Below are 15,862 nucleotides of genomic sequence, written 5' to 3'. Positions count from 1 at the left end.
TTACATGGTTTAAGAGTACATCTAAGAGTACTACACGTATGGGAAAACAGACAATGCAATTCATAATACACAACTTTAACCATTATGTGTGTGTATTGTTTGGTATCAGAAACACATGCCAGTTCTCTTCAAAAACTATGATGCACAATTCCACATTTTGTCGTTTTCTTGGTGAGGTCGCCAATGAGAACATTATGTCGAGTTACCGATGTATTTTGTACCTTGCTGGGAATAACACTGGTACAAGCAAAGCGAGTTTCAAAAATGCGTATTTGATCTAACTGGCTTTGCTGGCGGAGGCACATACAAAAACCAATTCCACAGACACTAAAGTGACCATCATCCGGGACTTCTGCAGCAGCAGCACAGCAGTGTCTTGGCTGCCAATCGGGCGGCCGAGATTTCTTTTTGTTGCGTCCTAGGGAATTTGTGACGTCACCGATGCACAGTGGTTGCGCTGGGCGGTGAAGACAGAGCTAATTGCACTCACAAAAACCGAATTTAACCATTCATTGAAAGATTCCCTAATCCTTGGGTATATTTAAAAAGAAGTTAGTGAATTATACAGGTTGTGGGTAACTGTGATTAACCTATAAGTATCTAGCGTCTCTTTCTCTGTTGGGTCTCTATTATGAAGCTTTAAACGCTATAAACAAATGAAGAGAGAAAATATTTATGGGGGGCTGCTTTTGTGCCACCCACCGGTGTGTTGACCTCCGTGTCGCTTTCTGTGAGAGATGCTGCGCTTGGGGAATTTCCAGGAGCCTCGGAGTAAAATATCACGTCACGGACAGGATTCGAACCTGTGCGGGGAAACCCCATTGGATTTCGAGTCCAACGCCTTAACCACTCGGCCACCGTGACTGGCAGATAAAACGCAGGCTACGTTGATTACAAAACGTTAACCTTTATGTACTATTTGTTTTTTTTTATTTTTGATTGCGTGGCTGTTCTGTTCTTTTAAGATTTGACGGAAGATCAGAAGTGGATTGACGCGTCATTGTTAACAGATCGACATCATTCATGTATTTAAGGGCTAATATAAACCCTATGAACGTATACAAAATTATTAATTATCAGGATCTCCGCTCATAGATCGCCATGTTTCTATAGTTCATTTTTAAGGACGTATGGCAAACATGCAGCTACTAAAATGACCCTGTCGGGGTCTTTCTACAGGCTACCACTTCAATCTCGCTGAGGGTCCTGAAAAAGCTTTTATTGATGATAAAGTTATCAATTTAAATATCAAGCAAACAAGATTATTCACCAGTATGACTAAATAATATATTACAAATCTATTGCAGGATATTATAAACATCTTTTGAGGGTATATATAATATATAAGTATATTTGTGTTCTAATGTAATCCATATGTTTTATAGAGTGTAATATATTGTTCCTAAAAACGGCACCACATATATCTTTTTATTTTAAATATGCTGTATTTAATATACCAGCGAAAAAGACACTAAATGTATTTTATTGTATTTATTCCATTATATTTTATGATGTACTCAAATATATTATATATTGAATAAGCTCCATAGAAATATAAAACCTCTGCATTTAGTTTGACCTTTTCTTTTAAAGAAATTATAATAAAACGAGTATTTCCGCTGTGCTTGCTTTTCATAGGCTTGTGAGAATGGACTTGGACTCCAGTGATAACAGGATAGGAACTTTACTTAAGGTGGTATTACTGAATTACAATTTCAGATAGGATTGGTTTACATTTCGTTTAAGCACCTAAAATTGATACACAACCTTTGCCGAACACTAGTCATGTTACACAGACGTTGCTACTTTCTTTAGAGTTTTTTTTTTTAACAAGTGATTCAGTCAGCAATGCCATATTGAATTCCATTCCATGTATAGGACTTTGAAACTTATTTTATTCTATGTGGAAAGCACTTTTCACCATCACATCTTGGATAAATGATCCTATCCCCATTCCCCACCCATCCCACATTTTTCCAAAATGAAATACAATACATTTCACTTGAAATGCAGCTATGCTGGGTAAGATTTGAAGTCAGGCAGCAGAATGGAGAGTTTCATCTGGTGTCTCACCATTTCCTGATATTCTCCACCAGCCAGCAATCTTCCACTTCCACTTAGTAATGTGAGGTTCACTGGGATTCGACAGCTTGACAAATTAGATATTGTACTTAAAAAATGACTTTTTGATCAAGCTCTGCTACTGCAATGTTGAAGTCCACCGGTGTACCTGTGATATACTTTTTATATAGTTTTATTCCACTCCCGTTATGTCTCTGCTGTTCAGGCTCTTGAATGTCTCTCTGAAGCATCTGGGGGCTGGTGTAGTTCTTCTTGATCCTAAGTTCTTGATTGTTTTCCTCCTTGCTCCCTTTCCCATAGCCCTCGTCTGTGACCCTACATCTTGACAGCACTTAGCTTTCACCGTCCAGGATGTAGGAAGTCTCTTACTGTACTTGTGTAAATTGTAAATTGGAATTTGTAAAATGTATTATTTTTGAATTGCTATGATTTAGCTAAGTTGAATTTGTAATGATTGATGCCTTGTACTTCTCTGTATTTTTGCACTTTGTTTGCACTTATGTTGTAAGTCGCCCTGGATAAAGGCGCCTGCCAAGAAATAAAAATAATAATAAATAATAATAAATAAATCACCCTCCTGTACACATAGGAGAGATATAACAGTTGACCAAGTCCAGCATTGTATTCATGACAAACAATGCAACTTCACACTTTCCGATTCCTCCAAAAATGTACAATTCTTAAACTTACTTCTTATCTGGCTCCCAAGCTTACAGACACCCAATGTTCCAGGTGACAAACCAAATTACATTATGCATCATTATGGATTTTAACATTAATCAATTAGTCAAGCAAACCATTTGCAATCATTTTTAAATAATGATCAAGACAGATAAAACATGAAATACTGAATTAAAAAAATGAATCCCACATAATTATCTGCCAATAGTACATGTCTAATTTCATTACACCATTAATAAATTACAAATCAGTAATGGCATTTCATGGATCAAAAAGGTGTTCTGGAAGACAATTATCTTCCAGGGTACACTCAAAACTTATGAAACCCTGGTGAAGAGGAAGAAATACTCAACTCTCTGGGATATTTGTCTAGGGAGCAGTGAGCAGCAGTGATGATCCACTTTTCATTGATAAGTGAGCCCCCACAAATTAGCTGATAGTTCAATTAAATTAAGGTTTGATTAAGTAATTGAGAGCTTGGTTGGAATGAAAACTACCAGGCAGGGGGCAGGGGGTCCCCAGAACCAGGGTTGGGAACCTCTGACCTAGGGCATCGAGCCTCAAAGTGTGTTGACACCTCAGGGCTCAGGCACAGTTGACCTTGGCAAGCTTCATACCGGTGAATGCTGAGGACTGAGGGACAGGGGTGAGGGTCTGCATAAAGCTGAACACTCACTATATGAAGACATCAATAGCCAGTATATAGTAATAATTAATTAAGACTACGTACGGTCATAACAATACAAAGTTGTCATAGTACGGAGACAGTGGTGCCAGAAGCACAGGAGGGTACTAGAGAGCTGTCAGGTCCTCTACATGAACCTCTCCAGCAGATGCCGCCCTTGCTCCATCCTTTTCACTGTTCTCCTCCTCATCTCTCATCTCTTCATTATTCAATCTACAACCTCACCTGGCCCTCATCATTAGCCCTTATATTTAACCCCCCGCTCTCCAATACTCTTGATTATGTCATTGTGTCATTTCCGAGCCTTGTATCTTTGTTTTGCCCTATTAGTGTTTTGACCAGTGCCTGTTTCTCCGACCCTCGATATCTGGATTCTCTACTTTTGACTGTTTCTTTTAACTAGTTCGCCTGCTCCTATTTTCCCATCCATCCCTATTATTCCTGCACCTAGATCCACACTTCTGACCCTCTCCACCATAATGGACGCGACAAGAGCAGACCATCATTCAGAGGAAATCTTGCCCAACAAGTTTGATGGTGGTGGAGAGCTTCCAGTGGAGGGCAGCACAGAGGACTGATCACCACACTATACACTCACCTAAAGGATTATTAGGAACACCTGTTCAATTTCTCATTAATGCAATTATCTAACCAACCAATCACATGGCAGTTGCTTCAATGCATTTAGGGGTGTGGTCCTGGTCAAGACAATCTCCTGAACTCCAAACTGAATGTCTGAATGGGAAAGAAAGGTGATTTAAGCAATTTTGAGCGTGGCATGGTTGTTGGTGCCAGACGGGCCGGTCTGAGTATTTCACAATCTGCTCAGTTACTGGGATTTTCACGCACAACCATTTCTAGGGTTTACAAAGAATGGTGTGAAAAGGGAAAAACATCCAGTATGCGGCAGTCCTGTGGGCGAAAATGCCTTGTTGATGCTAGAGGTCAGAGGAGAATGGGCCGACTGATTCAAGCTGATAGAAGAGCAACTTTGACTGAAATAACCACTCGTTACAACCGAGGTATGCAGCAAAGCATTTGTGAAGCCACAACACGTACAACCTTGAGGCGGATGGGCTACAACAGCAGAAGACCCCGCCGGGTACCACTCATCTCCACTACAAATAGGAAAAAGAGGCTACAATTTGCACAAGCTCACCAAAATTGGACAGTTGAAGACTGGAAAAATGTTGCCTGGTCTGATGAGTCTCGATTTCTGTTGAGACATTCAGATGGTAGAGTCAGAATTTGGCGTAAACAGAATGAGAACATGGATCCATCATGTCTTGTTACCACTGTGCAGGCTGGTGGTGGTGGTGTAATGGTGTGGGGGATGTTTTCTTGGCACACTTTAGGCCCCTTAGTGCCAATTGGGCATCGTTTAAATGCCCAATGCCTACCTGAGCATTGTTTCTGACCATGTCCATCCCTTTATGACCACCATGTACCCATCCTCTGATGGCTACTTCCAGCAGGATAATGCACCATGTCACAAAGGTCGAATCATTTCAAATTGGTTTCTTGAACATGACAATGAGTTCACTTTACTAAACTGGCCCCCACAGTCACCAGATCTCAACCCAATAGAGCATCTTTGGGATGTGGTGGAACGGGAGCTTCGTGCCCTGGATGTGCATCCCACAAATCTCCATCAACTGCAAGATGCTATCCTATCAATATGGGCCAACATTTCTAAAGAATGCTTTCAGCACCTTGTTGAATCAATGCCACGTAGAATTAAGGCAGTTCTGAAGGTGAAAGGGGGTCAAACACAGTATTAGTATGGTGTTCCTAATAATCCTTTAGGTGAGTGTATATTGATATGAGGGAGAAGGCCTCAGTACCACACTGTCACCTCTGGGGACACTGGAGGATACTGGGCAGAAAAACAGCCCATCAGCCAGGGGAAGCTGGTTTGACAGCTTCACCCCAGCAAAATCAGGGCAGCACACCAGGCTGACAACACACTGCATGAAACACAGCATGATATTTTACCAGGAATTGCCATAGTACCTAACTGCTGCACTACAGGGGGCAAGAAGGTATCAGGAGGCAGTACAGCACATCCCTGGAAAGAGCTTACCAGTAAGCTTTACACAGTGGGAAGCTAGAGATTAAGCCATGATAGTGTATGATAGTGCAAAGGCAAACAGGACACTATCTGGATACATATTTACAGTATATAGCTAAGATTTATGCCTATAGCTAATACGGTTATGAACAGGACCTGTAATGTTGCAGTGCTCGACCATCACATTAGGGGCACAGGGGAGGTACCTGTCTGTGGAGAAGCTTGTCTCATGTTGGTGGAAACTGGAATCTTACACATGATAGGTTAGTGCAGCAATAACTTTGACAACACACTCTATTTAAACACAGAATTATACACTTGAGAACCAGACCTGAAATTGTCTTAGTACCTAATTGACACCCTGCCCTTTTATTCTGAACTGCCCTATTTCTCCCAATAAACAAGCCCCTCCCCCAATCCATGGAGCGATCCGCAACTCAGAACTTGGACTGGATTTCAGCAGCCCCAACGCGGACCGCACTTCGCCGGTACCCCCCTCCCCACCCAGACGGAAGTGCCCTTTCGTTTGTTTCAACCACTGCCCCCCCACAAGGCTGTGCACATTACTGACTGATAGTAAGCTGCACACCAGTGGGAAGCTGGAGATACAGGCCTAATAGTATAGTGCAGGACATGAGGTGACATACACTATATGAATGAAAGCCAGATGATTTAATGCTAGAACATTTAAAAAGTGGTCAAGATGACAGCAGAAACTTTGTATTCAGACTGAACTGTAAAAGTTCATCCCATTGCATATCTATATATAAGCATGCTATATTTTACTTAACTTTTTGTCATCCAAGTTTTAATCTTTGACACATAGCAGATCAGTGTTTATGTGGCTAATGTATTGCTCGGATTTACAGCTGGCCCATCTATCCTCATTGGTTGTAAGCCAATTAGCCCCACAGTCTCATCCAACCATTTCCTGAAGGAACCGTACAATCAGGCTCAGCTACAAGGCAGAGCAGTTTATTCCAGATTCATAAACTCTTTGTACAGAGGAATCCCCTCTCTGCAGTCCTGAAAGAGTTGGCTCATAATGTCAGCTTGTGACCTTATGTCCCTGTTTAACTGCTGAATTGGATTTGGTGTCATGAGGAAACTTCCTCAATATATTTGACAACTTTCAATTTGCTAAGCAAATCCCCTTAAACTTTCTCTTAAAGACTCAACATGTTCAGCATGTCTTCACTAGTTTAAAATGGACACTGTCTGTTTCTGGTCATCCTGCCAGGACCTCCTTGTCAATGAGGCCTCAGTCTCAGTGGATAAACAGTCAATATCAATATTATTACAAATGTCTATGAAAGCAACAGATTTGCTACAGAAGACCATCCTCCCCAATTAGTCAATAGTGCAGTGGGAGGATGCTGCCCCCTAGTGGGCACTTTATCTCTGAACCTCAGGTGTGTCCCTCAGGAACAGGAAATATCTGTGTATTGTTTGATTATTTATTTTGGAAATTTTTGTCGGATCAGTCATAGATGTAAATGTAGTCAGTTTTCAATGTGTAATGAAGATCTGTAATAAAATGAGAAAAACATGTAAAGGGGTTGAATTTTAGGGATTATACAGATTTGTTTAATTGGGTATCAATTAACAGATGAAAATGCTTGAATTGATTGCTGCACCTGTTTAAAATCAGGGAGGAATGTTTCAGAAGAGTGAGAGCATCAGGGAACGTTTTCAATGTATAATGAAGATAAAATGAGATAAACAGTCAGGAAGTCACAGGAAGTGCACTCAGTCTGCAAGCCAGTGAAAGTGAAAGTAACTGAGTAACTGGGATCAGAAGCCGTTACTGAGAGCAGGACGGGCTGGAGCTCTGTGGGAAATGGCAGCAAGACCTTCTGAGATGGAAGAGGATCTCTCCTGCCCTGTGTGCTGTGAAATCTACAAGGATCCTGTACTACTGACATGCAGCCACAGCTTCTGTAATGCCTGTGTGGAGCAGTGCTGGGGACAGAAGGGCTCTCGGGAATGTCCAGTGTGCAGGAGAGTGTCTTCTATGGAGAATCCTCCCCTCAACCTGGCTTTAAAGAATCTGTGTGAGTCCTTCATAAAGGAGAGAAGTCAGAGACCCCCAGCAGGGAGTGCAGCGCCATGCAGTCTGCACAGAGAGGCACTGAAGCTCTTCTGTCTGGAGGATCAAGAGCCTGTCTGCTTGATCTGTCAAACCTCAAGAAAACATAAGAATCATGAGTTCTGTCCCAGAGAGGAGGCTGTACTTGATCTGAAGGTGAGAACACTGTATTAAAAACATGAATCCTATTCACAGTCGTAATTAACCGTCTGTCCTCTTATTATGTATCTATGTAATAATCCACTCTTCTTAGAGCCCTGTATGGGCCCCCAGTAATGAGGCCTAAACAGGCACTGAGATGCTCATTATAGTTCAGCACATCGGTGTCCCTGTGTGTCGTCTCCTTTTCAGGAATTTGACATTTGTTATATTTAGATTAATTTTAACATTTATTGTACAAAAGCAATTTTTCAAAGAAACAAACTTATCAGCAGTGCTCTGCCTGTGTCTTGCAAGCAGCAATATTCTGAAATAATACTCTGCAAGTTTTCCACACAATGTATATTCTAGTTGTTAAACAAGTGTGTGCTGCTGAGCACTAAAATAATGCAGTCTATGTTTTATGTTAAACCTGTTACAGAGAGTTTTTCAGATATCTGGGATAGAGTCAGGGAGTCATAGGTGCCACTCTAAAGTGAATTCTCTGTGCAGTACGATTTATATAATTCAACTCAATAATCATCCACTCACATATTAAATGTCCTGCATGTCTGGAGTCTTTATTTGCCTGAATGGTACATCACACCTTCCCTGCTCTCTCTGTGAGGGACAGTCCACTGCTCCAGAAGGGCTCCAGCCCAGGACAATCACACCCAGACAATCCCCAGATAGGAGGGACACAGGAGTACATGGGGATGGACACACCCTGTCTGGATTATTAATGCAGTGTGTACTTATGTTTCTCCATTACAGTGTCAACTCTGTCATTTCATTCCAGGAGGAACTCAAGACTGCACTGCAGCGCCTGCAGAAGAAGCTGGAAGCTTTCAATAAAGTTAAATCAAGCTGTGATCAAACCACAGAACACATTAAGGTAATCCTGCCATAATAAACCCGTCTAAAGATGACACACTGACATGATCAAAATGTTTTCCATTCCAGACCCAGGCCAAGCAGACAGAGAGGCAGATAAAGGAGGAGTTTGAGAAACTTCACCAGTTTCTACAAGATGGAGAGGTGGCCATGATAGCAGCACTGAGGGAGGAAGAGGAACTAAAGCGAGGCATGATGAAGGAGAAGACTGAGAAGTTGACAAGAGAGATGTCATCCCTTTCAGACACAATCAGAACCCTAGAAGAGGAGATGGAAGCTGAAGACATATCATTCCTGCAGGTCAGGACTGTTTATTCTGTGACAATAGTCTTCTGAATGCAGACTGACATCACTGCTTCATCACATTCACAGACTTATTTGTTTGTGTGGTGATATTTAGTAACCGGTCATCTTGTTTGTTTTCCAGAACTACAAGAAGACAAAGAGCAGGTATGTAAACTCCAGTCTTCCTCTTTTCTATTGTATTGAATCCAAAGCTCTGACTCCTGACTATGATTGCAGAGCCCAGTGCCCACTGCAGGATCCAGAGGAGGTTTCAGGAGCACTGATAGATGTTGCCAAACACCTGGGCAATCTGAAGTACAGAGTGTGGGAGAAGATGCTGGGGATTGTTCAATACAGTGAGTACTGGGGGGGCGGGGGGCACAAGGGGGGAGGAGGGATTTACAGACTTTCACAATACAGGAGCAATGATCAGCAGCATTTTGCGAGTTAAATTAGCCCAGAGCCAAAGTTGGGTGAAATTGTAGTAGCAGAAGCCTTTTAAATTCTACTGATAACTCAAATAATTAATTACTGATATGCTCACCACTGGTAAAACCTGTCCTCGCCACTTTAAAAATAATACCATCAGTGGCGCGCCCCCTATTAATTAACCAAAATAGCGACACACAAAGACCAAACGAGTAAGTAAAATACTTAAATGCAGATAGTAGTATAGAGTAGTGCTGGTTAGGGCTCTGGAGCGCAGGGGCGCAGGTTCAATCCCAGGTGCTGTTGTACCCTTGAGCAAGGTACTTTTGCTCCAGTAAATGCCCAGCTACATAAATAGGTAAAATGTAAAAAATAATGTGATAACAATTGTAAGTAATCCTGTATGAGGGTTTATGCTAAGAAATCAAGTAATAAAATAATAATGAATGTCTTTGCGCTGCTCAGTGTTGATTTATAATCCTTTCTCTCTTTCTCTTTCAGCTCCTGTGACTCTGAATCCCAACACGGCATACCCCCAGCTCTCACTGTCTGAGGACCTATCCAGTGTGATAGTCAGTGCTGAGAGTCAGCAGCTTCCTGACAACCCAGAGAGGTTTGATCTTTATTTTTGTGTGTTGGGCTCTGAGGGGTTCAGCTCAGGAAGGCACTGCTGGGATGTTGATGTGGTGGGGAAATCTAAGTGGTTGTTCGGTGTAGCCAAAGAGTTCAGCAACAGGAAAGGAGAACTCCCTGTGAGCCCAGCAGGAGGATACTGGACTATAGCTCTGACTGGAGAGAAGTACGCAGCACTGTCCTCACCACAGACACAACTCACTGTGAAGAGGAAACCCCAGAAGATCACAGTGCAGCTGGACTATGACAGGGGGGAGGTGTCATTCTCTGACCCCAGTGACTGCACACATCTCTACACCTTTAAAGACACATTCACTGAGAGGCTGTTTCCATTCTTCTGTCCTGGTGGTGATCCTGTTCCTCTGCAAATCTGCCCAGTGAAGGTATCTCTCACAGTGGAATAGCACAATGTGTTGGGGGTAAAGATCAGGCAGAGCTGCTGTGAAAAACACACTGAATGGAGCTGAGACCCTGCTGGCCACTGAAGGTCCTAGGATGATTAAGAAATGACGGTTTCAGTTAGGGGTGGACTGGGACCAAAAATCGACCCGGGAAGTTCAAGTTGACTGGCCCACATTTATGCCAAAATCAACATACCGAAATAATAATGAAGTCAGTGCATGCAGCTCACTGTCATGATGAAGTATCGGTATGAAACAAAACAAATAGTTTCACATTGTTAATGTAGCCGGCGCAGGTTAGAGCTCCCCACGCATCACAGGATCCTCCGAGCTTAGTGTGTAGTGGTATCTGGGTTATCTTATTTTAAGAGTTTAGTGATAAGCCCTCTACGCCAGACAGCTGTGTCTCTTGATGCTAGACGATTAACACTGTACTGATTTAGAGGGGTTACGCCACTTGTAACATGCTCATTTATTTTGTCGAATGAGACCCGTTACATATACGTTTAAATATTACAAATGATTAGAGTGAGCTAACATCCGCATTATATAATTCTATTACTGTATGCAAATCTCTCTCTTTCTCTCTCTCTCTCTCTCTCTCTGTACTGGGAATCGTTGCACACAGCCTGATGGGAATTGAGGCTGAGTGGAATATCTTCTTGCTATAGAAGATCTTTGACTGACACTCATCCACTATCAATACAATAGATTCCAGCGATAGACAAAATCAGTTCACCAATCCCATTGTAAGAAAATCCTGGCAAATCCAATCAGGGATTGGTCATTCCTCCCCCACCGGGGATTCTCCCACACTTCCCGATTGCAAGTATGACCCTGGTTTCAGTGGAAACCTGATGTGTGATAAAGGCACACCTACAATAAATGAATGACAAAGTATAGATTTTAATTAAGTAATTTCAAAATGTTGACTCACACTGGGGCTGCCAGTGGCTCCTGATGTCACATGTGAAGATGTGTTCCTGTGTGAGGAGTTCCTGTTCTACAGCCCATTATAAAAAGCGGAGTCAGCGGAAAAGCTGGGGCTCCTCAGGCCACTGTGGGCTGACAGGATGTGTGAGGGGAGATTGTTCCAGGACAGGAAGTGAACTGTACTTTTTATATCACAATGTACTGGACCATCAAATCAGACTTCAAATAAATGGTTTAATGATGACTGACTCTACTTCAACAGAGCATTATTAAAACTGAATTACACTGGGGTTCCCATGTAGTCTCCTATACTAGGAGAATACAAGAATTAGAGCTGATTGAACTGCATCACAGGGTCCAGTGACTTCAGACACTGCTGTTTCTCTATGATAATTGAGCTTAAACAACTTATGCACTTGAAATCAAATGCAAACCAGCTCTTGGAGCTCGTTTCTGGAGGGGCTTCTTCATTGGCAGAGCCGCTGACAGGGTGAGGCTGCTGAGTGTAAGCAGGAGGACATGGCGGACAGCAGGAGAGTGAGGAGCTGGGAAGGAGAGGTACTGCTGTGTGGCTGCTTTCTGCCCTGGACTGAGACTGGCTTTATGGGTCCTGTCCAGTGGTGTCTTTATGGGTGGGCTTCCGCGGCTTCAGGCCTGAATGTTTTTGGTCAAGCCTCTAACCTTTTGATGATCCAATTATTTATTTTTTAATTTTATGCTGGAATGATTTTTATGATACTGTGCTCATCAAATGTGTTGTGCACTACAAGAAGCTCCATCTGCTCGCTGTGCCTGCTGTGATTGCTTGATCATGTCCATAGTCTATAGATGCATTTTATATCTATGATCATGTCTGTCTTCACGACCCATCAGCATTGTCCCATCAGTGCCTGCTGTTCTCTAGAAATAAAGTTAATTCGTGCAGCCAGTCAGTAACTAGCCTAACTAACGTACATCCCAATACAAGCAGAAACAAAATCCAATGGATTTTTGGAAATTCTTCCGAAAGCCTAAATTAAAGACAAAATAAGCGAGAGGAACAGCAGGTTGAGAGAAGTGCTCACCAAGAGCAGACAGGGATTACAGTGAGGGAAAAAAGTATTTGATCACCTGCTGATTTTGTATGTTTGCCCACTGACAAAGAAATGATCAGTCTATCATTTTAATGGTAGGTGTATTTTAACAGTGGGAGACAGAATAACAACACAAAAATGCAGAAAAATGCATTTCAAAAAAGTTATAAATTGATTTGCATGTTAATGAGGGAAATAAGTATTTGACCCCTTCGACTTAGTACTTCGTGGCAAAACCCTTGTTGGCAATCACAGAGGTAAGACGTTTCTTGTAGTTGGCCACCAGGTTTGCACACATCTCAGGAGGGATTGTGTCCCACTCCACTTTGCAGATCTTCTCCAAGTCATTAAGGTTTCGAGGCTGACGTTTGGCAACTCGAACCTTCAGCTCCCTCCACAGATTTTCTATGGGATTAAGGTCTGGAGACTGGCTAGGCCACTCCAGGAACTTAATGTGCTTCTTCTTGAGCCACTCCTTTGTTGCCTTGGCTGTGTGTTTTGGGTCATTGTCATGCTGGAATACCCATCCACGACCCATTTTCAATGCCCTGGCTGAGGGAAGGAGGTTCTCACCCAAGATTTGACAGTACATGGCCCCGTCCATCGTCCCTTTGATGCGGTGCAGTTGTCCTGTCCCCTTAGCAGAAAAACACCCCAAAGCATAATGTTTCCACCTCCATGTTTGACGGTGGGGATGGTGTTCTTGGGGTCATTCCTCCTCCTCCAAACACGGCAAGTTGAGTTGATGCCAAAGAGCTCGATTTTGGTCTCATCTGACCACATCACTTTCACCCAGTTCTCCTCTGAATCATTCAGATGTTCATTGGCAAACTTCAGACGGGCCTGTACATGTGCTTTCTTGAGCAGGGGGGCCTTGCGGGCGCTGCAGGATTTCAGTCCTTCACGATGTAGTGTGTTACCAATTGTTTTCTTGGTGACTATGCTCCCAGCTGCCTTGAGATCATTAACAAGATCCTCCCGTGTAGTTCTGGGCTGATTCCTCACCGTTCTCATGATCATTGAAACTCCACGAGGTGAGATCTTGCATGGAGCCCCAGACCGAGGGAGACTGACAGTTATTTTGTGTTTCTTCCATTTGCGAATAATCACACCAACTGCTTGGCGATGGTCTTGTAGCCCATTCCAGCCGTGTGTAGGTCTACAATCTTGTCCCTGACATCCTTGGACAGCTCCTTGGTCTTGGCCATGGTTGAGAGTTTGGAATCATTACAATTATAGACTGATCATTTCTTTGTCAGTGGGCAAACATACAAAATCAGCAGGGGATTAAATACTTTTTTTCCTCACTGTAGGTGGCTACGGTAGGCTAGTTTGCAGAATCACTTTTGATTATTTGAAACAATAAATCGATTTTATATTGTCATTAAAAATATGTTCCTCCCTGCCGATGCAACACAGAGCATATCTAGTTATATGTTGGGCTGTATTAATTATCATTATTTCCAATTTTCGGATGTATTTTTTCCTGATTTCTGTTTTAAAAATATGCCACTCGTGCTTCATACACTGACACCAATAATCTAGAAATGCATGCAAATAGAACATAAGAAACATAAGCACAAATTAATAAAGGAACATTGTAAATAAAATAGGGGTGGGGGATAATAGGGGTAATAATAATGAATTACATTGTAAATAAAGGCACTTAGAATATGTCTAAGAACTTTGGGGAAAACATGCAGAATGGTCCACATGTATATGATATTTAGTGATCTTTAGTGTTAGTATGATCTCAGACTTTGCAAATTATACAATTAATTTAATTTAACAAAGCAGACTACACACAAGTCTCTTAATTTTTATCTTCTTAATTCTCTTTTGTTGACTTTAAGTTTAAAACTTTGGTGTTGACTGAATGAGAGCATTTCATAAAACGTTTTGTGTTGCAATAAAAAAATGATTGTTGTAATGATCATTTAGCCCCCCAAAGGCTCTAAACTTTAAAAAATGTTATAGTTTTGTTTAATCCAGTATATTGTGTTTGTGTTTGTTCTTTGTCAAACTGAAAATTGTATTAATCCATGACTAAAGGATTTCTATGAACCTCAGTTGTGACAGTCTCAAGAAAAGTGGCACGACGAGACCAGGCAGCACTTCTTTCACTCATAAAAAAAAGTGCACCAGATTGATGTATTTAACTGTTTTTTTGTTTTGTTTTGTTTTTTCATACAGGGGAGGATGCCCCTGGACCCCCCTACTCCAGTTGGGAGTGTGGGCTAAGCCCCCCATGTCCTCCTTCTCCTGGAAGTGAAAACTTCCTCTAGTTTTACATTTAAATTGTGTGAGAGTGTTCTCCTCCTATTGTCTCTAAGAGTTCAGAACAATCCTTGCTGCAGGTCTTCTGACTGTATTCTTATTTTACATTTAAATACATTGTTATTTAAATACATTGTTATTGAAGGCCATGTGTTTAAATTTAGATATCTTAGTTTTGTTTCCTTCCCCTTCAAAAGTCCAGTTATCCTGTTCAATAATGTGTTCACTGTGTCTAACAACTTAATGACACTTATTTGAGATTGTCCCAAATTGCAGTTTTCTAGTTTATTTTTCAGTGGTTTTTTTTAAGTTGTGATATAAATTCCATTTCAAACCAAACTAGCTGTGCTCTGTAATTTTCCTTAATTTGATTAATCTTATTATTTGACTCTTGATTATTTGAGCTTATTGGTTTCAGTTGCCTCTCTCTCTGGTTCTCATGAGGTGAATCTCAGCCCCAGCCTGAAAATGTGGTGAAACAATTTGAGCTCCACCTATAATAAGGCTTGTTTCATTATATGCATTTTGAGTGATCATACACTATGGGTCAAAAGTTTTAAAACACCTAAATTTTTTCAGGTTTTATTGAAATTTACATAGTTTAATGTCTCAATGTACTCTTGTATGTGCTAAAACTAATGCAAAGAGCTTTTTTCAATACTACAACAGCAAGAGGTCAAGGAGTTCTGTTTTTTACCTTAACATTACAGTTTAAATTACAAGTACCTTATTTCTTATACCAAGAAATACCATAATTGTTTTAGTATTTCTGTGTAAATGTTTTATAGCACAATTATAGCACATTTCGGACAACAATAATAATATTATGAATAATAATTATTATAATTAATTATAAATAATATTATTATTGTTGTCCAAAATGTGCAGTGTACTTGTAAGGGTATTATTATTATTATGATTATGATTATGATTATGATTATTATGATTATGATTATGATTATTATTACCCTTACAAGTACAATATATATTTTTCTTACCCTGAATTGGCAATTGTATAGTATTTTACCCCCTCAGTTCATATATACTTAAAGTATGAAAAGTATGAAAGTCATATACAGATAGGGTACTATGGCTAATTCAGCATACAATTTTTTTTTGCATTTAGTGTATTGACAGTATACCTCAAGTATTTCATAAACTTCATAGTCCTCTAATGTACTTATTTTTTGT

General features: G+C 41.1%; 1 protein-coding gene and 1 non-coding gene across 2 annotated transcripts; one reads left to right on the top strand and one right to left on the bottom strand.

Annotated features, from left to right (window-relative positions):
- Nucleotides 1-782: 782 nt before the first annotated feature.
- Nucleotides 783-864, bottom strand: trnas-cga (transfer RNA serine (anticodon CGA)). The gene has a single exon. It is a non-coding gene; the product is annotated as a tRNA-Ser (tRNA).
- Nucleotides 865-7,318: 6,454 nt separating this feature from the next.
- LOC136752678 (zinc-binding protein A33) lies at nucleotides 7,319-11,565 on the top strand. Its single transcript, XM_066708191.1, has 6 exons — nucleotides 7,319-7,764; nucleotides 8,546-8,641; nucleotides 8,710-8,940; nucleotides 9,068-9,090; nucleotides 9,163-9,281; nucleotides 9,856-11,565. Exons 1-6 carry the CDS (start codon nucleotides 7,360-7,362, stop codon nucleotides 10,389-10,391), a joined length of 1,410 nt encoding a protein of 469 aa, XP_066564288.1. The 5' UTR covers nucleotides 7,319-7,359; the 3' UTR covers nucleotides 10,392-11,565.
- The last annotated feature ends 4,297 nt before the right edge of the window (nucleotides 11,566-15,862 follow it).

Source organism: Amia ocellicauda, chromosome 7 (assembly GCF_036373705.1).
Source record: "Amia ocellicauda isolate fAmiCal2 chromosome 7, fAmiCal2.hap1, whole genome shotgun sequence".
In the NCBI taxonomy this organism is placed as follows: domain Eukaryota; kingdom Metazoa; phylum Chordata; class Actinopteri; order Amiiformes; family Amiidae; genus Amia; species Amia ocellicauda.
The sequence above is the reverse complement of the archived record's forward strand: the minus strand, read 5'-3'. Positions and strand labels throughout refer to the sequence as shown.

Excerpts from the sequence above, each read along its gene's own strand:
- LOC136752678 (XM_066708191.1), top strand. The coding sequence starts at position 7,360 with ATGGCAGCAAGACCTTCTGAGATGGAAGAGGATCTCTCCTGCCCTGTG. Across the intron at positions 7,765-8,545 it reads AGGCTGTACTTGATCTGAAG|GAGGAACTCAAGACTGCACT; the intron begins GTGAGAACACTG and ends ATTTCATTCCAG. Across the intron at positions 8,642-8,709 it reads AAACCACAGAACACATTAAG|ACCCAGGCCAAGCAGACAGA; the intron begins GTAATCCTGCCA and ends TTTCCATTCCAG.